The sequence below is a fragment of the Hippoglossus hippoglossus genome, chromosome 18 (assembly GCF_009819705.1).
Source record: "Hippoglossus hippoglossus isolate fHipHip1 chromosome 18, fHipHip1.pri, whole genome shotgun sequence".
Taxonomy (NCBI): Eukaryota; Metazoa; Chordata; class Actinopteri; order Pleuronectiformes; family Pleuronectidae; genus Hippoglossus; species Hippoglossus hippoglossus.
In genome coordinates, this window is record NC_047168.1 from 15,577,838 (window position 1) to 15,601,084 (window position 23,247).

General features: G+C 44.9%; 2 protein-coding genes across 4 annotated transcripts in view; one reads left to right on the top strand and one right to left on the bottom strand.

Moving 5' to 3' along the window:
- ndrg2 (NDRG family member 2) overlaps positions 1-23,247 on the bottom strand; it is a 32,815-nt gene that overhangs the window by 8,488 nt on the left and 1,080 nt on the right. Inside the window, exons 2-17 of one of the 3 annotated variants that reach the window (XR_004616925.1) lie at positions 12,481-12,566; positions 10,871-10,912; positions 10,662-10,767; positions 10,448-10,568; positions 9,455-9,517; positions 8,984-9,044; positions 8,704-8,790; positions 8,308-8,364; positions 8,071-8,174; positions 7,895-7,933; positions 7,736-7,787; positions 7,474-7,521; positions 7,331-7,366; positions 7,140-7,191; positions 6,244-6,615; positions 2,212-2,219 (exon numbers count right to left, since the gene is read on the bottom strand). Coding sequence is in view for 1 of the 3 variants with exons in the window: in XM_034615008.1 (XP_034470899.1) it covers positions 6,452-6,615; positions 7,140-7,191; positions 7,331-7,366; positions 7,474-7,521; positions 7,736-7,787; positions 7,895-7,933; positions 8,071-8,174; positions 8,308-8,364; positions 8,704-8,790; positions 8,984-9,044; positions 9,455-9,517; positions 10,448-10,568; positions 10,662-10,767; positions 10,871-10,912; positions 12,481-12,555 (1,107 nt within the window). In the remaining 2 variants the exon portion in view is untranslated. Of the gene's footprint in view, positions 1-2,211; positions 2,220-5,431; positions 6,616-7,139; positions 7,192-7,330; positions 7,367-7,473; positions 7,522-7,735; positions 7,788-7,894; positions 7,934-8,070; positions 8,175-8,307; positions 8,365-8,703; positions 8,791-8,983; positions 9,045-9,454; positions 9,518-10,447; positions 10,569-10,661; positions 10,768-10,870; positions 10,913-12,480; positions 12,567-23,247 lie in introns of those variants that run through there. The other 2 variants (XR_004616924.1, XM_034615008.1) reach the window with 2 other exon arrangements.
- LOC117752191 (pollen-specific leucine-rich repeat extensin-like protein 3) lies at positions 1,282-2,205 on the top strand. Its single transcript, XM_034569385.1, has one exon. The coding sequence runs from the start codon at positions 1,282-1,284 to the stop codon at positions 2,203-2,205; it is 924 nt and encodes a 307-aa protein (XP_034425276.1).

Sequence of the window (23,247 nt, forward strand, 5' to 3'; positions counted from 1 at the left end):
TCACAGTGTGGTGAAACCTTACAATATAAATAAATTACTGTCAAACAATCTGATTATTACTTTAATCTATTTGAGCCGACGTCAACAACTGGAGTAAGAGTCATTATGAAGCTGAAGCTGATTCAGGAGCTGTGGCAGATTGTTGTTGGTGTCGTTTCAGGTGGAGTCGGGCTGCTCGTACACAAACACACCTCCACGTTGAAAAGACTTCAGGACGGCACTTCCTGAATCGCGTGATTGTTTTGTTGATCAGAGAAAGAAACGCGAGCGGCTGCAGGTTTAACTTGTGCTGCGGGAGGAAGATGACGATTCTCCTCCCTCTTCAAGCCGTTGTGAGGAAGAGGAGGATTTGAGTTGATAAAACACGGCTGTTTGAACCTTAAGCTGCGACTTAACAACGACCCAGTTCACGCGTTTAACTGGTGTCAATGGTTTTGGAGCAGAACCGCGTGTCTTTCACGCTGAACCTCACCTGTCCCGAGTGTTGGTGCCGGTGGTTATCGTCCGTCCCATCTGAAGCAGCAGCTGAGACATCAGCCGGCTCATCGTCCTGCGTCAACAACACAAAAACATGTTTATGAAACAGAAACGTGAACTAAAATCTGACAACGCTCACGACTCAACTGTAGAACTGAGTCCTGCTGTCGCCTCTCGGCTCAAACAAACACAACACAACTGGGAGTGTCTTAGAATAACACACACACACACACACACACACACACACACACACACAGTTCCTCACACTGCACCGAGCTGAAAGCTGCTGGTTTCAGTTCCCACCTTCTGAGGCTCGTTCACAGACGACCCACTGGAATCCGAGGGCGGTGAAACAAGAGTCTGAGGAGAGAGAGAGAATTCAACTGTCACTATTTAGTCCACTTTCATCTCCCGACTGGAGAAGACGAGGACACACTGCAGGCTCAGCGGGGGGTCAGGGGGGGTGGTGGAGACACTTTGTGTTGTGTGTGAAGCCGCTCACCGTGTACTGCTGAGGGAACGAGTTCTGAGAAGCTTTTTTCAGCATCTGTCGTAACGTCACGACTCTCTGCAAAGAAAACAAACTCTTTATCATCATCAAGTTCATAAATCAATATAGTTCAAATCCCACTGTGCAGGTAAGACATCTGTTATTTAGACTAAATAACAAAATAAAAAAATTACAGATTAGTATATTGACCATACGTCTTCAATTTAGGTCACAAACTAATGAAAATCTGATTTTTGGTAAAGAAAACAAATATCTGCATTAGTACTGAAAATATGAAATGACCACCTCCCAACATGAGTTCACCTCCCAACATGAGTCCATCTCCCAACATGAGTCCATCTCCCAACATGAGTTCACCTCCCAACATGAGTCCACCTCCCAACATGAGTTCACCTCCCAACATGAGTCCACCTCCCAACATGAGTCCATCTCCCAACATGAGTCCATCTCCCAACATGAGTTCACCTCCCAACATGAGTCCACCTCCCAACATGAGTTCATCTCCCAACATGAGTCCATCTCCCAACATGAGTTCACCTCCCAACATGAGTTCACCTCCCAACATGAGTTCACCTCCCAACATGAGTCCATCTCCCAACATGAGTCCACCTCCCAACATGAGTTCATCTCCCAACATGAGTTCATCTCCCAACATGAGTTCACCTCCCAACATGAGTCCACCTCCCAACATGAGTCCACCTCCCAACATGAGTTCATCTCCCAACATGAGTCCATCTCCCAACATGAGTCCACCTCCCAACATGAGTCCACCTCCCAACATGAGTTCATCTCCCAACATGAGTCCACCTCCCAACATGAGTCCACCTCCCAACATGAGTTCACCTCCCAACATGAGTCCATCTCCCAACATGAGTTCATCTCCCAACATGAGTTCACCTCCCAACATGAGTTCACCTCCCAACATGAGTTCATCTCCCAACATGAGTTCACCTCCCAACATGAGTCCACCTCCCAACATGAGTTCATCTCCCAACATGAGTCCACCTCCCAACATGAGTTCATCTCCCAACATGAGTTCACCTCCCAACATGAGTTCACCTCCCAACAGTTACTCACAGGTTGTGTTTCCGCAGATGCTCCTTCTGTCTCAGCTGCGACGTTCTCCTGAGAAGCATGTGTGTGAGACACGAGAGGAACAAACAGGAGGAAACACCACACGAGACAACTTTCACATTTCAAACAGGGACAACAGGTGAAATCACAGCTTCCTCTGCCACGAGGGTTCGAGTCCCACAGTCCAACTCACCGCAGCGTCTCCCCTCATGGTTCGTGATATCAAATCAAAGATTCATGGGTTTCAGTCCTCGGAGGAGATTAACCCGCTGAATCAGGACGTTTGTTTCCCATCAGTTTGTCTTCGACTCCGTCAAATCATCATCTGCGGGTTCGACTCAGCTGGGGCACACCGGCGGCTTTTCAAAATAAAAGCTCAGCAGCGACTGTGGCTTCAGGATCAGCTCAAGATCTTAACTGTCTCAACCAGAGAAGTATCTGTCTGTCTCTCTGTCTCTCTCTCTGTCTGTCTCTCTCTCTGTCTGTCTCTCTCTTTATCTCTCTGTCTCTATCTGTCTGTCTCTCTCTCTCTATCTCTCTGTCTGTCTGTCTGTCTCTCTGTCTCTGTCTGTCTGTCTCTCTGTCTCTGTCTGTCTGTCTCTCTGTCTCTGTCTGTCTCTCTCTTTATCTCTCTGTCTCTATCTCTCTCTCTCTCTCTCTGTCTCTCTGTCTCTGTCTGTCTGTCTCTCTATCTCTCTCTCTCTCTCTCTCTCTCTGTCTCTGTCTGTCTGTCTGTCTGTCTCTCTCTCTCTCTGTCTCTCTCTCTGTCTCTCTCTATCTGTCTCTCTCTCTGTCTCTCTCTCTCTCTGTCTCTCTCTCTCTGTCTGTCTCTCTGTCTGTGTCTGTCTCTCTATCTGTCTCTCTGTCTCTCTCTCTCTCTCAGTATGATTTTTACTTTTCTATTTGGTTCCTTTTTGACAAACTGGATAATTTAATATCAATCTTAGCAGTGATGATTTTTTCTGTTTTATTATTATTTTTAATTATTATTATTGTTAATAATATAACACTTCATTATGCTTAATGACTTTAAAAATACACATTATAATCACACATCACTTTTATTTAGCATCTTTTTAAACTCTGTGTTCAGTCACATTTTACATCATCATCCTTCAAATGTACTTTTTTAAATTTCTACATTTTCACCATTGTTTTGAAAACAAAATTCGTTTCCGGTCTCTGCAAACTGCGTGTGCTTGACACAGGTGGCTTCCTTCACGTCCTCATTTATATAATGTGACCAGACCGGTTGTCCTCACCCAGCTCGACCGGGCGGAGTGGTTCACACGCACACGCGCGCGCACATACATCAGGTGCATAATAAACTTTAAACAAAGAGATAAATGTAAAGCAGCTCGGTCATGTTTCTGTAGTTAGACCACGCCCACTTCACCTATGTGTTTACTAACAGATCCTAAAGGTTCAGTGAGATTCAGGTCAGAGGATCTATTGTCAGAAGTTAAATAGAAACTGAACCTGTAACTGGATCCACTCAGCAAAATATGAACTTTAATGCAAATGTCTAATTCAAATTTTGAACTGATATATTCAACGTGGCCCAGTTACAGACCAGTAGCTGCTATCAGGACAGTGGGTAATGGTGGTAATTCATATTCTTTATTGTATGTTGTACTGTTACTGTAATCATGGAGCAAGAAATGAATAACGTCTGCCTCATAAAGTACAAAAATGTTGCTGAATATATACAAACCTTTTAGGATTGTTTAAAAGTGAACTACAGATGTTTCCTTCTTTACATCAGATTCAAGACGTTAATAATTATTTCTTTATATCGACCCCTTGAGAAAAATCAAAACAGGACACAGGATATTTCTCTTCAGCTTTTATTAATATTTAAGTTTGACTTTTTCAGGATGTTTATTGTGTTACACAGAAAAATTAGCCACACAATTAAATGTGATTGTATTCTCTTTACATTATTTTTTACTTTTACTTATATTATTCTCCCTTATCAGTGCTAATGCTAAAAAAGTTACACAAGAACTATCACACACTAACTTGTGAGCACATCGGGACGGTAAACTAACACTTCACAGAGAAATGAATTCCAACACGTAGACGTGGGGAAAGAAAACTGTGATCAAAGTCAAAATTAAGAGATGAACAAAGACAAAATGGACGAGCATTTACAATCACACAGCCCTGCTCCACTCGGCAAAAGAAGCACCGCTCCTTTATTTGGCAATTTCATATCTCTGCTCCACCCGTTGTCACTTGTTTGGTAAAAGTTTCCGTGCCCTATTGTTGGAGTTCTCCTGTCAGTGTGGGGGGGGGCATTTACATTCTACATCTCATCCCTCTGGACGGGGCCGAGAACACGGAGGCGGCTCGGTTTGGACACCACATCGGAAAAACGATCGTTACCACGTGGTCGGTGCAAATCGTCATCGTCAATACGTCCCGAGCACAAATCTGAGACCCTCCAACGACTTCATCAAGATCATGGCTCTGCTTCATCAGACACGTTTTTAATTAAAAACAACAAAACAACGGACTCATAACAATGATTCTGCTTCTTCACAAGAAAATGGAACAAAGACATCGTGCACAGAAGTAAAAAACAAAAGCACATTCGCTCCGAGGATTCTCGTGATTGGAAACAGGTCGGTGTGACGGCTACACGTCACAGGGCAGTGCGAAGCTTTGTGTGGAATCATCATCAACGTAGAAGGATCATGGAATTGATTTTTGTCTCACAGCATTTTCTGCTGCTAGAATAATCTCAGTGTTTTGGGGATTTTTCCGTTTGGCAGTGCGTTTGCTTTTTCCAGATCGGTTCACGATCATTGGTGCTTGATGACGACATTTAGTTACTGACAATTTTATTTTTAGTGTGTATCAGAGATAAGATATTGATGCTGGGAAATTTTGGCTTCGGCCCCAAAAAATCCCAATGGATCGTCTCTATTCTCTAAAAGACCTTTTCTCCTCTTCGTGAACTGTGCTTACAGAAAACACACACACACACACAAACACACACTTCCACACACCTCACATTTACTTTCTTACACAAACACACACACACACACACACATCTCTCCCGACCCTACTGGTTGAATGAAGCCTATTTTTGCCGGACATAACGTACGTTCCTCTCACATCGCACATGAACTCAAGTAGGCTAGCTGGGTTTGTTCGGAGGTATCCATGCACGGGCAAGGCTAAGAAGTTACAACCCAGTTGACCAACACAGTGATCCCATCTGGCCACGTCTGGTACTGCAATGCAATATCCGACCCGCTCGCTACTTAGTGATGTCACGCCCCCTGGTGGGTAGAACACGAGTGCAGATATTTGGACGCGCAGTTCAAGACCGGCCAGCGACGTTGGAAGCACTTTTTAGTGTGCGACTAGTGTTAACGATAGGGTGCTAGCTAGCTTTAGCGCACAAACACCCTGAGTCTCACCTACGCTGACCTGCCGACACGTTCATCCATCAACACAACACACACTCTCACACAAACCCACGCAGCTCGTAAGCAGAATATAAAAGAAAAATATTAACCACTCAGCAACTTCCGGAAAATAAAAACTTCCATCCTCCGATCGAAAGTGAAAACAGAACAAGTCACTCACGCACGGGGCAAATAGAAGACATGAACAACCCGGCAGCGTCAAGCAGGAAGTAGTCACTCTAATGACTCTCATTGGCTGTTACCACGTAACCAATCAGCAGCTTCGGGCCCCTCGCGGACACACGTTACAAATAAGAAAATAAAATTCAAAGAAATAAAAATAACACAATAAAAACTAGCTTAAAAAGTAGTAGACACACATTGTTGTTATAAGTATCTCTTCTATAGTATCTTTTTTTATGTTATTTTAAAATTCATTGCGTAATAAAGAGAAATGTGTTATTTTTTTCCTATAACATCGTCATCATCAGCTTCATCATCATTGACAATATGATCATTAGCATCAACAACAGAATTATTACTATTAGTGAACCCGAAGGATTTGTGGTCGCTACAGACGACGCTCCTCGTTTTAATTAAAGGGCTCTAACGGCCGACAGGCTCCAGCAGAGGGAGGCAGAGAGCAGTGCACCTCCCCCCTTTGGTTCTAATCTCCCTGCACGTCTTATATTTTTATCGTAGAACCACCCGATCCATTTTGTTTTCAGCTGGAAGGGGGGGATGTGAGGAGAAGGACTGGACGTCTGTGTGGTCTTCTTCCCCCCCTCTTCCTCCCTCCCTCTGCTCCCATTCTGCTCTTCTGGGGAATGATGGGAGTCGTTTACTGACAAATAAGAAACCCATTCGTCTTGTTCCTGTGTTATTGTAATGCTTTGTCTTTCCCTTCCTTCCACCATCACCCTCTTCTCTTTCTCTTTCTCACTCACTCACTCTCTCTCTAACTATGTCTTCAGCAGGACACCTCCATCGTCTGGGAGGGGCTCGGCGGCATCTGGCCGCCCTGCGAGCCCTGCGACAGGGTGCGGGAGCGAGAGCGCGACCCATCCATGGAGTAGGAGGAGGAGAGGGAGGTGGTGCGGGAGCGAGAGAGGCGGGTCATGCAAGACGAAGCCACTGTGGAGAGAGAGAGAGAGAGAGAGAGAGAGAGAGAGGGGGGGGGGGGGGGGGGGAGAGACAGACAGACAGAGAGAGAGAGAGACAGAGAGGGAGAGAGAGAGAGAGAGAGGGGGGGGGGGGGGGACAGAGGGAGAGAGAGAGAGAGAGAGAGACAGAGGGAGAGAGAGAGAGAGAGAGAGAGAGAGAGAGGGGGGGGGGGGGGGGGGGGGAGACAGACAGACAGAGAGAGAGAGAGACAGAGAGAGAGAGGGAGAGAGAGAGAGAGAGAGAGAGAGAGAGAGAGGGGGGGGGGGGGGAGACAGACAGACAGAGAGAGAGAGAGACAGAGAGAGAGAGGGAGAGAGGGAGAGAGAGAGAGAGAGAGAGACAGACACAACCATGAAGTCGATTTAAGAAGAAACTATTAGAGCGTGAATCTTAATAAAATCCAATAAGAAGAAACAACTTAGCAACTATTACTTTATGTAGCACTGTACCATATATACTTATATGATATAATATATATATGATATTGAACCTACTGTAGCCCATGCCCTGGATAAAGTACTTGAACGCCTCAGTCAGTTTCGCCGGCTGCAACACAAGAGACAGTGTTTTACATTCTGTCAGTACAACAGGTAACAGAGGGATCAGCGACCCCATGTGGCGGCAACCGGTAACACTTTGAAATTAAATTAATTTCCACGTTCTGAATAAGAGGAAGTGATGTCACCTGGGTCAACTGCGGGAGACCACCGGCGTCGGCCATCTGTGTTCGGAGAGAAGACGTGAGAACGAGAGGATGAGAAAACAAAGCAGGAGAACAGAGAAAGAGACGAAACGGACGATGAATAGAAACACACGAGAGTTCGTCACCTTTAGGAACGAGGTCGTCGTTGGGTCCAGTTTGCTGTTGCACTCCACCTGGTGGTCACAGACGGAAAGACAAGAAATCCCTTGGTTATACCCGGTTTAAAAAGATGGACGACATTTTGTTTTGAAGGATATTAAGGTTAATTTCTGGATAGCGGGAGGAAGTGGAGCCGTTTCTTGATGTTTGACATAAAATATAAAATATAAGAACATTAAATAAAGAAGATAAGATATTTCAGAGGTGAAGAAATCAGCTGGAACTCACAGCGGCGTCCTCGTACGGAGCCTGATCCCCCACCACCAACATCACTGGACACCTGAGGTCAACAGGAGGAGAAATTAGAAGAGTGGCATTTAGAGAATTAACTTTTATAAATCAATAGATAATATGATGCGTAAAGATTAAAGTTAGGAGGGTCTTTACTTGAAGGTGCTGCTGCGGTCGATGTTCAAGTCTCTGCGACTGGATGAGAAGGGAAAGAGAAGATTATGAATAGAAATACAAATGAAAGTAAGAGTGCTCCTCCTGGTTGGTGCGTAAAGTTTAAATAAAAGTTGAAGGAGGATATTTTATTATATATATTTAAATATATTGTTCACCTGTTGTACGTCTTCCACAGCAGTTCGATGTTCACCAGATTAGAAGCTTTGGAGATTCGCTCTCGGTGAGACTGCACCAGATCGGTGTTTGACGACAGCTCCTCCTGCAGGACGTCAGAGGGACGACACAAAGAAGTTACGCAACCGACCCCAGTGTTTTTCTTCCTCCGTGCAACTGACACACGCTAATTTTAGACATGAATGATTTAATCACGTGATGGACATGTTGTCTTGTACCTGACTGAAAAGGTGGGACAGGATCTGCTCGGTGAGCGAGGACGTCACAGAGCTGAGCTGGAGAGGAAAACCAATAAGACTGTTTATCATTTAATACGTTAACCAATGACATGATCAATAATACATGAGCACACATGAGGACACATTAAGACGCATGAGGAGACACGAGGACACATAACATCGTTAAAGTGATGGAAAACTCACATTAGGACAAACTGGATTATAATAATAACACATGTTTGTGTTTATGAGAGGAAGCTGGGAGGAGGAAGGGAGGAGGAAGGGAGGAGAGGGAGAGAGCAAAGGAAGAGCAAACACACAAAGGAAGTAAAGAAAAGAAAGAAAGAACAAACTAACTTGAGAAAGACTAAAAAGAAGGAAGGAAAGCAGACGCACCTTCTGAGCGGCCCAGTCGATCCATCCACGAGCGTTGGTGTCGATGTTGATCAGAACCAGACCCTCCACCGAGTCCGGGTTCGCCAGCTGACGACAGAAGAAACACGGGAACCTTATTAATATTATAATCATTACATTTCACTTTGTTCTCATTAGCTACATAATCCATGTTGTTAGTGTTGTTACAGGAAACGGTCTGAGTCCAGTTACTGTAATTAGTGAGTAACTGTTAGCTTATTGATCAGATTATTACCTGATCAATAATAATAATGACACTCACTGTGAACTTGGACAGGATGTAGGCTCCTGCTCCCACCCCCACTCCGATCACAGTACGGAAGCTGACAGAGGGCGACACAGACTCATTAACTTAAAGTAGAACTTTTTATAATAAAATCTCTTCGGTTGAGTTGATGCACCAGGATTTTATTATCACATTAAGACAATAAAGTATCTTAGAACAATAAAATCTTAAAAACTACGAGACAAGTTAGAGACCAATTAAAAGCAAGATCGTAAAAATTAGCTTTAATGAGTTTTGTATCATCAGAGGCAGATTTACCAACAAATCTTTGGTGCATAACTACAGAAAATCACTTTAGTATGTGCCAGGGTTTGTGTTATATTATATACTATATATATATAACATTATTATATAATAATTTACTGTACGAGCCTTCATCTTCTGTGCGTCTGCATCAAATGAAACTCTGCTTGTTGTAAAGTCAAAACAAAGTTAGCGTGAACTCACTTGAAGAACTGGAGGACGGCAGGAATCATCTCTGCGATGGTGTCCATGGGGGGGTACTGGTATCTTCAGCAGAAAACATTAAAAACACAAAAGCTCACATGTTAACGTCAATTTTTTTTATTATCAGTCTCACTATTTGGACAAGAATCATAATACATGATGAAAAAAAGATGATTTTCAGATGTGGCCTCTTTCAGATAAAGCACAGGAGGTGAAAGGAAGTGGAGCTTCGTCGTTCATCTTTATCTACAGGGATTTGAAATGAGGTCAAAAAGTGAACGATCTTCAGTCTCCAGTGAAGAAGATGAGGGTGGCCGACGATGCTCACGAGGAGGAGAAGTTCAGGAGGAAGAAGAAAAGTGCGACAGAAAGAGAAAAGGACGGATTTTCTTTAAACCTCGGACGAGAGCGTCTTAGAGGAAGATGGAGCGATGGGAACTTGAAGTATTTCTGGAAGAGATTAGCTTTAAGCCTCGCACAGAAGATTGTTTCCATTTCTGAGAAGATTACTTTAAAAAAAGAAGACGGGTTACTGCAGGACGCTGAGGGCACGCACGCACACACACACAGACACACAGACACACACAGACAGACACACACTGTGAGCAAGTGGAGGGGGTTGATGAAGCTTCTAACGTGCGACAGACGCAAACATGTAAACCACAAAGTGCTGACACACACGATGAAGACACAGACGAAGATGTGAAGAGAGTTTGTGGTGATCAGAGCTGACGACGGTGTCACGTGATGTAAACATGATCACATGACCTCTGCAGCAGAGGTAACGCGTCACTTCCTGTCTCTGTCTGCTGCACCCGGCTGCCCCCCCCTCTCACCTGAACCAGGAGGAGGATCTGATGCTGTGAACGAGTCTGTGCAGAAAACCTGCTGCTGAGTTGTTCAGCTGTGAAACACAAACTCTGGAGAAGCTCTGGAGACAATTCTCTGGATTTGACCCACAGGTCAAGTCTGAAAACGGTTTAAGTGTCGTACCCGGCGGGGTAGCCAGCAGCCCCCTCCTCCTGTCCCGGAGCATCAATATGAATCAGGGTGAAGTTCTTCACGATCTCCTGCATCTCCTCGAACTTGAACAGGTGAGAGAAGCAGCTCTTACCTGCCGGAGACAAACGAAAAAAGGGACAAGTCACGAACGAGGGACAGGTTAGAAGAATCAGAACGGAGCTGAGAAACAGAGAGCGTGACTCACTGTCCAGGCCCACGTCGTGGAAGGTGAGGATCGCCGGCCTGCGGGTGGTTCGTGTTCCGTGGAGGGTGACGTGCAGAACGCCATGAGGGGTCTCCACACTGTGCTCCTGCAGAGAACAAGAGAGCGTCTACAGTGAAGTACAGTGAAAACCTGTTATCATCATAAGACCAGTGACAATCTGTCCGAACATCTGGTGGACTCCGTCTTACCTGGCCCTGGTCCAGGAGAATCCTCGCCACCAGTTCAGCGTCCTGCAACGACAGGGGGAGTAACTTTTATTCTGTCAAGTAAACATGTCACCATCTGATTCATTTCCAAGCTGTTATATTAGTTTGTTTATAGTGAAACGTTTTGTTTCTGATACCCTGACACAGCATATATAGGTTAGTTTATAGAATTAGTCCCACACAGGCAGGTCGGGTCCTGATAAGCAGCAGAGAACCTCTTCAGACCAACAGGTGGTGATGATCTGGAGGAAGTCGGACAGTGGGAGGTTTTGAATGATGCTCTTCACGTCGCAGCTTCAGATCCATTCACCCTGAGAATGAATTACCAGCATCAGAGGCTCTCAGATAAAGATCAGCTGTGGATGTTGAAGTGGAGCGTCGTCACGGAGGAGGAAGTGAAGAGAGGAGCAGGTTTGGTGATTGGCTCATGTCTGGATTATAAAAGGTCACAGGCTCAATCCATAGAAATCATATTAAAGCTCCATCATAGAGCCAAAGCTCCTGGTGGATCCTGGTGCATTTTCAATTTACACTCATTAAATATCACAATATTTACCTTTATCGGTTTCTACTGGTGCTGCAATATTAACTTATTTCTTAATTTGGTGCAGCCAGAGAGAGTTTCCCTCGGCTGGATGTGTGATTCAAGAACCCAGATTAAACCAGGGACTGTGGGCCATGTTCTGTGTTTGCACAGCAACCTCAAGCTCAAGGGGAATTAAATGTCAGCGTGAGCAGAGCAACAACACAGTTTGTGTTGTATTCTGCCAAAGACACTACAAGGATTTGAAGTTTGTGTTACATGCTCTAATGGCACAAGTGAACATAAAGTAAAAAGACTCAGAAGTTATTAAAAACCAGAGTTTATCTCCAATATTCAGCAGGACACGCAGCCCAACAGAATGAATCTCCACGTGTGGCTGCAGGGGGCGCTGTAGCTCAGCAAAGGGCACATGGTGTTGCTTTAAAGTCTTTTTTCTCTTTTGTGAATGTGCAGCTGTGTTGTTTTTTTTGTGGGAGCTGTAGTTTTGCTCTTTGTCCACCAGGTTTCAGCGGTGAGAACCAAACGCCTGAGCTCTGCAGCTTCTGCTCAGCAACATCAGCAGCAGAGTCCTCGTCCTCGTCCCCTCTGGGCTTTGACGTCAACCCAGCAGATCTGAGCCAGAGCTGCAGCTGTGCACGCACGCACACGCACACACACGCACACACACACACACACACACACACACACACACACACACACTGTGACACATATTGTCACATGTAGGTTTTGTAAGGACACAAACCAGACCCTGTTTTTCTGTCTCCTGGGACACAGACACACACACACACGCTTGTCTTACTGTATTTATGGAGACCCGACATTGGCCTGATGCATTCCCGCGCCCCCCCCCCCCCCCCACCGAACCTTCACCATGACAACGGAGCGTCTGACACCAACCTTCTACTCTGCCACAGACGTGTGCTTTCACATCATGTATGGTACACTATGACCACTGTGCAGTTAGTTCTTCTCTCTGCTTGTCATGTGTGTGTCGTCGCATGCAGCATGTATGTGTGTGTGTGTGTGTGTGTGTGTGTGTCTCTCTGACCTTGGTGGAGTCAGCCTGACCCGTGAGTAAAGGCTTCTCCTCCGTGATGGCGATCTCCTGCATTTCTGTCGTCATGGTGTCACTTCCTGTACAGGTGAAAGAAACCAGGGCATTAAAAAGGTTTCTTACACACACACACACACACACACACACACACACACACACACACACACACACACACACACACACACACACAGTGATTAACACTTTATGCAGCGTTTCCTCCGGGACTTTGTCCTGTGGGTCCTGATGAGAGTTAATTAGTGATTAGCAGAGATGAACAGAAAAGGATTTTGGGACAGAGAATAAAAGGCAGAGGTGCCTCGTTACGATCTTTAAATTGAATAAAGACAAATTCAGCCTCAAAGACAAAGATAAATATTTGTTACGACTGTCAAGGGGACGAACTGGACACCAGCAGAGCATGTGATGGTTCAGCACTGGAAGAGGAACTGGAGCCCCAGGGCAGTTCAGTCACTCTTTCCTCAGACTCCTGAGGCCACTGTGACCTTTGACCCCTGCACTCTATCGTCTGTTTGACTCTCTCATAACTTACAGAATGAACTTCAGCTGTATAGAAGAAGACGATGTCATTTTACTGTTTTCTTAATGCTGCATTTCTCTCGTTCAGCCTTTCAGAAGAAACTCATCCAATCCAAGTGCTTTTTTTAGAATCCAATTAGTCGTACAACAGCACTTTTACTCGTCTCGAGGCAAAAAGGCAGAATTAAAAACAAGTGAGCAAGCGCAGCTTGTTATTGTATCTGACAGCTTTATTCTCAGTCTGACATTTAAACCCCACATACGGATCTCTTGACATCACTTGTGTGTGTGTGTGTGTGTGTGAACGCTACACAATTCATGCTCTCACAACCCGATGACTGCATCGTCTATCTGCAGAGCTGGCGTCACATCAGAGGGGGAGCGAGGCGGGTCACTGCTGTGTGTGTGTGTGTGTGTGTGTGTGTGTGTGTGTGTGTGTGTGTGTGTGTGTGTGTGTGTGTGTGTGTGCATTCATCAGAAAGTTAAGTGCTGCCCGGGGGGGGTCTCTGTCTCTGTGGGTCTAAAACGGAAATGATTAGTCACCAAAGCAACGCCCACCTCCACCATTCATCTATTTATTACTCTTGCACATACAGTGTTTTTCAGGATTATATTATTAATATATTTTATAAATACACAGGTTTGCACAGACATCCTCATTGGGACTTTCCATTGACCTCTATTCATTGAGTTCACCCGAGCATGTTGCTATTAATCAATTTGAGGATTTGGTAGAATTCAAAAAGATCTGTGTAGCATTTCTGTTTAATAAATGATCCACCAGGAATCCATACTTTTATTAAGGGACTCCTGACTTGTGAGAAAATGTGAGAGTTCAGCACTGAAACGAGTCTCATGTAATCTGCCCTCGCTCTCCCTCCCTCTCTCTCCGGATACTGTAATATTTTAATCGGCCTATAGCTCCCTCCATCATCCATCTTTCTTTCAAGACAGATTCTCATTAAGAGCAAGAAGCGAAGGAATAGAGAGCGAGAGCGAGAGAGAGAGAGAGAGAGAGAGAGGGAGAGAGAGAGAGAGAGAGAGAGACAGAGAGGGAGAGAGAGAGAGAGAGACAGAGAGGGAGAGAGAGACACAGAGAGAGAGAGAGAGAGAGAGAGAGACTGCGATCTGTGACAGACAAGGAAAAGACCAAACACGCCTGACTTCCCGTTGCCTCTTGTGCTCGTTCCTCATTTCAGCGGTCAGACAACAGTTGCTGTGTTCGTCTGTTGCAGTGAACAGGTTCCGTGTCTCAGATTTCAGGCTGCGACGCATCGTTGCTCAAGCTGAATTAATCCAAGCTTGTTTTTTTTTTAATAATCATGCAGAGCGTTGGCATTTCTTTAGTCGACTGTTAGCGAGCCGTCCCAATCTGTTGTTGTCAATCCCTCCAGTCATCTACCCCCTTCTCCTCTTTCTCCTCCTTCTCCTCCTTCTCCTCCTCCTTCTCCTGCTCTTGATCCTTTAACTCAACACAATGTCTCCGCACAGTAACTCTGGACTCTGGAATTTAAAAACATTTCCAGTCGACTACTCTCTTACAGTTTCAAGTCACTCTCACTTTTTTTATAACCTCACGAACTTGAAGCTACAACCTTAATGTGGATGAAGGATTTTGGTCGTTGGACATGTTTCTCCACCAAGAGTCGGAGAAACACTGAAACATTTTCATTCAGTGTTTTAACCGGATTTAAATCAAGTTTGTTTTGGAGAGGTGGAGACTCTGCACATAATTTGTCTTCAAATAGCAACTGGATGTTTCTTTAATCTGCTTCTAGATTTTTTTCTGTTCAGAAGCTGCTGTCAAAACTTTCTCTCGACGCACCCTCTTTATTTTAATCTGTCTCACAGCTCTGCACTGCTGACTTTTCATTCCCGTCTCTCTCCAAGTCTCACTTCAACCATCTCTCTCTCTCTCTCTCTCTCTCCCTCTCTCTCTCTCTCTCTCTCTCTCTCCCCCCCTCTCTCTCCCTCTCTCTCCCCCTCTCTCTCTCTCTCCCCCTCTCTCTCTCTCTCCCTCTCTCTCCCCCTCTCTCTCTCCCTCTCTAGCTCTGAACAAAGCAACGCACCCAGACACAGACACAATAACACTGAGCTAAAGTAGGGCACTGAGCAATAAGGTCACCTATATAGAGAACGTGGCCTGAAGGCTGAAACGCTGAAAGGTTAAACCTGTGGCGTCCGGGGGACACGTGTGGCTCCTTCGACGTCTGCAGGCGATTACAGCGAGTATGCAGAATGTTTTGCATTTATCTAATTATTGTGAGAGGAAGAGTCGCATATTTAATTGTGTCACGTACAAACTGTCTCAGTCAAGCTGAGTTGTGCACACACAGACACACACACAGACACACACACACACACACACACACACACACACACACACAGGTACCCAGGTGTGATGGCAGACAAACATTAATTACTTCAGGAAACGGATTCGGTCCCGAGTGTAATTTATGTCCTCAACACCTGGGTCTCTCCGCTGGGTTTGTGTGTGTGTGTGTGTGTGTGTGTGTGTGTGTGTGTGTGTGTGTGTGTGTGTGTGTGTGTGTGTGTGTGTGTGTGTGTGTGTGTGTGTGTGTGTCAGCAGGGTGTTAAAAGTGGGACTGAGGTAATTGCATCCTTGCACATTTCACGATTTTCAAGTACAACAAAACATGTCCAGTTCGGTAAGTTTGCTGAACTCTCTCGTCACCTCTGCGATGCATTAAACATCCATGAGCAGCAACGTTTAACAACGTGCACATTAAATGATAAAAACAGAACAAACCTCCCACTAAGCTCATTAATCAGAAATGTTATCCAGGACGTCAGGCAGCAGGCAAACAAAGATTAATCAGTGATTAACAAAAAAAAGTAATTTACAGCACGCAGAGCAGGAAGTTGCACGGCTGCTGCGTCTGTAACTCTTCACCCTCAACACGCAGCGAAACAACATTTCAACACCTTCACAATTTGAAATAGTGTTGAACAGATTGAACAGATTGAAACTCACATCAACAACTCCCTCTATACATCTCCGAGCACATCCACACTCCTGCAGTCACTCTGAGTATTCTGGGGATCTGTTGCTAGGTCGGAGAGCAGAAAACGAGGGAGAACAATGGGCGACGTATGTCTGGAGAGGACGGGAGCTCAGCAGCAGCCACCATGGAGACCCGGAGACGAGCCAAAGCTCCGCTTGTTTCCTCTTTTTGAGCCTTCGCTCACTATCGCCACTCAAATCTCCTGCTGCTTCCCACGGTGCTGGACGGGCTCACCGTCACCTTGGCTCTCCAAAAGAGACACCAGTAAAAAGAGCAGCTTAGAGAAGCCTGTTTTCTCTCTGCACATCACTCCGGCCCCTTGTCTCGTCAAATCCTCCGTCGCCCAACACTCAGCGGATTAACTCGCCCCTTTTCATTTTCAGGACGCCTATTATTCCCTCCATCATGACCTCAGCTCCCCTCAGACATGCAGCCTCTCAGTCCGTCTTTCACAAAGCTCCTTCAGCAGATGAATCCACTGCTTCCTCGTACTTCTACCTCCACCTGGGACGTTACGCTTTCACCTGTTGGTTGATTTGTTGGCAGGATTTACGCAAAAACCACACAACCAACAACCTCGAGGGACGGATGGCGCCTGGCACCGCGAAGAACCCAAAACATTTTGGTGCGAGGGCCGATAAAAGGCCGGATCCAGGATCTTGTTTTCACTTTCTTTAACACTGCAACTCAACATTTGTGTTAATTTTCGAAGGAATAAAACCCAGATCTTGACGTTTCCTTGTTTTGTGACAAATAAAAGGTTGTGTGACCACTGTCTTTATTTCTTTTATAATTCCACAATAAGAACTAGACGATCGTGTGTGGATTGCTCGGCCTTGGCGGAGGTATACGCTCCATGTGAGAAATGAAAGGTGGATTTATTTCCTGCCGTGATAGCACTCACATGAATGAACCCTGAACTTTCCAGCTCTGACTGACGGTGCTCACTGTAATGGTCCATGATCTGTGTATATGGACACTCAACATCGTCTGCACACAGGCGGCAAACAAGCTCCCTAGCCGTCGCTTAGTAGCATCAGTGATTTCAGCAAACGTATGTTTCTGTGCATTACCCCCGAGTTCTCCCAAGTGTTACACGACATTAATGACGAGGCTTTGACGGCCGATCGTAGGCGTGGGGGGGGGAAGGAAAAACACACCTTGCGTCAGCTTGAAATGCTTCAGTTCACAGATGAGCTTCGACTGAAGTATACAAGAATATTATCTATAAAAGTTATCAAATCCCCAACAAGAAAATGACAATAAATATGCAGAAAAACTTAGTTTATTCTCTTTGTTATTAAATGTATCTTAAAGTTCTTAATTGTGGGTCGAACTAAACGATACAACATAAAATTTGAATCGTTTTTGGAAGTTTTATATCTTGAATCTTTTGATCAAAGCTGGTGAAGGTTGTAATTTCCTCGTATATTCTTCAATAATGGCGTCAACAGTACGACAGCACGTAGATGTGCTTCGACAAGAGATAAAATATGACTTTGCGCAACAATATTTGCCATAAAAGACGTCAAACCCCCCAACATAAAAACGTTTCACACCTTAAGTCTATTAATAAGCTCCAAAAATGGGTTTGTTCTCTTTTGAAGTCACTTTGAAATTGGCCCGTGAACATCTAACGTCTCCGCTTGTTCGCTCAGCAGCTGTGAGGATGTGTCGGAGTGAAGTGAAGCAGCGATTCAACTCAACTTATTACCTCAATGTACAGATATCGGTTTGTCTAGTTCAGGGGAGATCTGTGAGAGCTGATTCAGCTCAAATTAAAAACAGAAAAGAGAAATAGTGAGAGACTCAGACGGGTCAATTGTTTTGATTCATGCTGTAAACCAACACACACACACACACACACACACACACACACACACACACACACACACACACACACACACACACACACACACACACACACACACACACACACACACACACACACACACACACACACACACACACACTGACCTTCAAGCTGGGGTAAATTGATATGTTGGAGCTGATAGAGGTAAATGGGCCTGATTGCTGCTGCAGCTTAACACAACTTTTCTTAAAGCAGCTTCCAGGACACACACACACACACACACACACACACACACACACACACACACACACACACACACACACACACACACACACACACACGGTAGTTATGTCTTATTTCCATGGATTTTATGTATCTTTAAAGTATGAAGTTACATTACAAGTATTTCTGATTATTATGGGAGTAAACGTTATGTTTTTTTTTTATTGTCACCACAGAATCCCTTTCCTACGAGTTACTTCCAGGACCTCACAGCAGACACTTCAACACTCAGGTACCGGTTTTTCCAAACGTTAGAAACTGTCCTCAGGCCGTTTGCTCAGCGGCAGCCGGCCCTTGTTGCTAGGAGACCTGTGACACAACGGCAGACAATCGACTCGCTTCACTTGGATGTTGAGCGGCGCAGCAGGGGAGGAACTCCACCGACATCTTTAACACTTACTCTCTGCGGCCGCTCGGCTCGATTGACAAACATTCCTGATCACGTAATCGTGCGCTGTGGAATGCTCAACACACGTGCACGCTCGTACACGTGCACGCACATCGTGAACCGTGGCCTTTCGACCTCACATCTGAAGAAATCCCAGCAGTTTAGTGCGAATTTTGCACCACGTGGAAAATATTTCAGGAAAATCTAAAACATGTCCGACCTGCGAAATATGAATGGAGTTCGTGAAGAACGTCCGTCTATAAATAGTGTGAAGTGAAGGTCTGTGTGGAACAGACAGGGCATTGTGCTGCCTGGCCTATCTGTACCTGGCCTCCAGCCATCAGGCAAACTACTGGGCAGCCCCCCCCCCCCCCCCACACACACACACACACTTCCACACACTGGCCTAGATGCCAGCATATGAAACCTGCTGTAATCTCATACACCTACGCCGTAAACAAGCCATACGCGCTGACCCAGATGCTGAGACTGCTGCTCACGTACTCCCACGCAGGACAGATACAGAAATGAAATCAATACTTTTCACACAGACTAATCTGCAGGAGCCAAGACTCTGATGATAACAGTTCGGATGAGAAACACACACGTGTACGAGATGAGACTGAGCTCACACACCTACACGCTGTTCAGTCCTCAGCTGTCTGAATTGTACGGGGCTGTAAAAATACATCCCACGTTACAGAAACCTGTAGTAGTGCATGTTCGTGCCAAACTGAAACACAAGGAGTCGCATTAAAATAACTGACCTTTCCACGTTTAAACACGCGAGTACTTTAATACCTGTTCACTGAATATTTCCACCAATTTCTGGGCTGCAAAATACACATTTATGAACAATTAATGACACAATTCAAATATAAAGCCTTTTTCTACACGACCTGTCACATGCTGGTGTTTTTACTTCTACTCGTGAAAAGTGAGTGTATATAGTCTGAGTGGGAAAAAGCCCATTTCAGCTGTGTTTGCTTTGCTTTGGTTTCCGTCCAAACGATTCATTCCCCGTCGCCCGGAGCACGATTTTTACTGTTTGCTCTGTATTTTCATGACTCTCGTGTAACGTTGGCCCAGGTTCTGACACACGGAGCTGAATCCACTGTCAACACAGAAGAATCAATGTTTTCAGTTGGTGCCAACAGGCAGAGGAGCAACATCAGACCACGTTAGTTACAGAGGCTGCACTGTGGGTTCACACAGGATTCAACTGGGGGGAATAAATACAACTCATCAAACTGTTTAAATATATCTACATTATGCTTTTTATTACACACTGGAATTTAGACGAACTCGCAGTCAATTTCTTTATTTTTTAGCCGATAATACTCAGTCACTGGGTTGACCTCTGACACCATTTACCCATCAAGGGAAAGAAAGTGTTAACAGCTGCATTTGTGTTTATCTCCACCTAAAGAATTTAAAGTCCAACTTGCCTTGTGGCTGTTTCGTCCTCCAGAGGAAAACATCTGGATCTTTAGCTGCTCAATGCTCCATTTTGTTTAAGAGGCAGTCTCTTGGTTTGTCTCCTGGTTTTTAAGCTGGACAGGTGAGTTATTGAAGAAGTTAACGTGAGTGTAGCAGTTGTTTCGTAAAACCAGGAGCTAAAACTAGAGCATAAGCGTTTTATCGGTTGGCTGATAAAAATTGGCTGATTTATCATAATAAAGTTTATGGCTAATCTGTTAAAGATCAAGCCTAAATTATATTCTTTGCCTTAAAGGTTTGATAAAGACTTCTTAGTAAACAAAGCCAATGTATTTAACATTTATAAATATATATTTAGATATATAGCTAGCTAAAATACACCTGTGGCTTTGTAACTACACGTAAAACCTGTTGCATTTCCTTGTTAATGTAAAAATATTGGTTAATACAGCTTTAATAATAAAATATGTTCTTTTTCATTTATTCATTTGTTCCAGTGGCAACAAATGAAACTGGCATTAGCCCTTCAAGGCTTTCTACTGAGCAGTGAACACAACGTTCAGTCTGAAGAGACGATTACAGCCGCAGACATAAACATCAGCACTGAGACACTAACACAGTCACAACAACACTTGACCTCAGCTGCTTCGGCGTCGCAGCCACAGGACGATGCAGGATCATAACACCGGGTCGTTCACTCCCAACAGCTGGAGACGACTTTAGTATCAACACCTCGACAGAAGTAAGAGCCTCCGGGCAGGAGCGATTACCACTGCGTTTACTTCTCTGGTATTCTGGGACCTGAATCCACCTCTGAAGCAACATCACAGTCCAATTATAGCTGTTTACTGGCCCACTTCACTACATATACACACACGTGTGTGTCTCCCACTCTGCACTGCAATTGTTTCTATTCCATAGCAGCGATCAAGGCCATTGAATCAAAGCTCAAATAGAAATAAACTATAACTCACATTTTGATGCCTCGCCACGTTACACCCACTTTAACAGGTCGAGCATTTCGTCTTCCCACGACACTGATGGATCAGCAAACACTGCGGGAGTGAAGGTTAATATTGGTCGAGTCAACAGGAAGGTGACAGAGGGAATAAGTCCGTAAGTCGCCCAGCGGCAACATCAACAGCCAAGGAAGTGCAGCCGTGCTTCGGCAAACGCAGCAAATGTGCGAATATAACGTTAAATATTTAGTGTTACAACACGTCTGCTACCACTTCGAGAATTATGAATTCACTTCTGTTAAGATTTTATCCACTTTTTGCTTTTGCTTCTTCCTCAAGTTTTAGGTAAATGAGTCTCCTACGAATAAACTGTTTTTGTGATAAAACAAGTGAAATTATTAACTATATTAGCAGCTTTCATTCAGAAAATACAGGTGAAAATGCCAATTGGTGGAATATTAATATTTGAAACCATTTATCGTGATAACAATTGATATCGTATCGTAAAGCCCTAAGTTTCAGAAACAATATCAAAACATTGAAATGGAAACTCCTCGTGTCGGAGGTAGAGATGCGTTGGAACCCGGTGGATGTTTGATGGGACTGCGCCCGGAGTGCAGAAGGTCGAACTGTCACTAACAATGCTGCAACGACTCTGTAATGAGGTCAGATTGGTCAATAGCCACCATGGAGACAGGTCCAGTGGTGCGGAGACAATGAAACACGGCTGATCGGTTGGACACTCCACGGTTTTAACAGCAAAAGCTTCTATTCGTCAAAGGAAATAAAAAACACAAAAAAGGTTCAAATCGTCATTTCTGGACGTTTGAGTTCAGAAACGTCTGCAAGCAGCATCAAAGAAGACTGAACCCAGCGATGTCAACAAGTTGACCTCCTCGGATTATGGGTCCGAACACAAACACTCAGACCGACGGTTGCAGCTGGACGGTTTATTTTTGACCATGAAGGACACGACTCCAGATAAACTCCACAAATCAACTCTGTGACACATCAACAGCGGAACATCGTCCTCAGGAGGACTCGGGCAATATAGAATGATTGGTCACATTTCCAAATAATAAAAGGGTTGGGGCTTCTATTAATAAATACATATAAATAAATATTACTGATGCAAAGATGATAGAAATGTTGCTTCCTCAGTTTGTTTCCTATCGTATCCGATGCAGTTTTTTTAATTCTATGTGAACTTTTATGCAAATCTTCCCAACCTTAAATTCAATCAAGCTACAGACTCACAGATATCAGTTCCCTAAATACGCCTGATTCTTGTCATCAAGATCCATGAATTATTCTCTGTGGGGGGTTTCGATAACAAGTTACTTCCTGTGGCTTCTATCTGCCGTCTGTCTGACTTCTCCCTCCACCACAATACAATAGAGGTGACTGCAACTTCCTTGTTGCAGGTCAGGGAAGAAACAGCCACAGAGAAAAGTTTGTGTAAAGACAAATATCACCGCTCGTTGCTTCGAGCAAACACAATCCTGTTCAGCTGCTTTGTCCCAGCTGAAGGAAGCAGATACCTCAAAACCTCAGGAGACAAAAACCAAACCGTGTGCATGAGTGGTGCAAGAACATCAGGATCTTTATTTTGATATACAAAGTGCATTTGACACAGACGTCTAGAATTCACGGCTGCTGGTATCACCACACCCACCAGCCATTCTGACAGGGAAAGACCAACAACCCGCTGAGGACTCGTTTGTGACACAGCTCACCGGAGCCTGCTCTGGAACGTCTCGGTGCACAATCCTCCAGCGTCCACTTCTCAAGGTCTGTGCGTGTGCATGTGTGTGTGCACGCTATCAGCAGGGGCTCCACTTCACTCAAAGAGCTGCGAGGTCTCTGGATGTGGAATGACTCATGAGTGGAGTGTGAGCGTGCACGCTGCTCGCAGCATAGGGAAAACCTCTGTGGAGCCGTGTGTGTGTACACTGGTCCTCACATCTTTGCGAGGACCAGTGTACACGTGCACCTTATGGAGAGAGGACATTTCACAAAGGGCTGTTGTGAGGTCGAGACCCGCGTTAGGGTCAGAGTTAGGTTCTAGCAGGGTAAGGGTTCGGCTTTAGGGGGGGCGAGGGCTGCGTCTGGTTGTTGTCACCTATCCAGGACCTCTCCCAGCATAAACACTGCCCCTGTCAGGACCACCAGACCTTATGGGGACCGGAGCCTGGTGCCAAGGAGCCCCCCCCCCCCCTGCTTTTAGCTATAACATGTTCCATAATGGAGACTCTTATGAAACACATATTTTTTTAGGGTATTGGCACGAAACGCGTTTATTTTATTCTCATTTTC

Excerpts from the sequence above, each read along its gene's own strand:
- LOC117752191 (XM_034569385.1), top strand. The coding sequence starts at position 1,282 with ATGAGTTCACCTCCCAACATGAGTCCATCTCCCAACATGAGTCCATCT.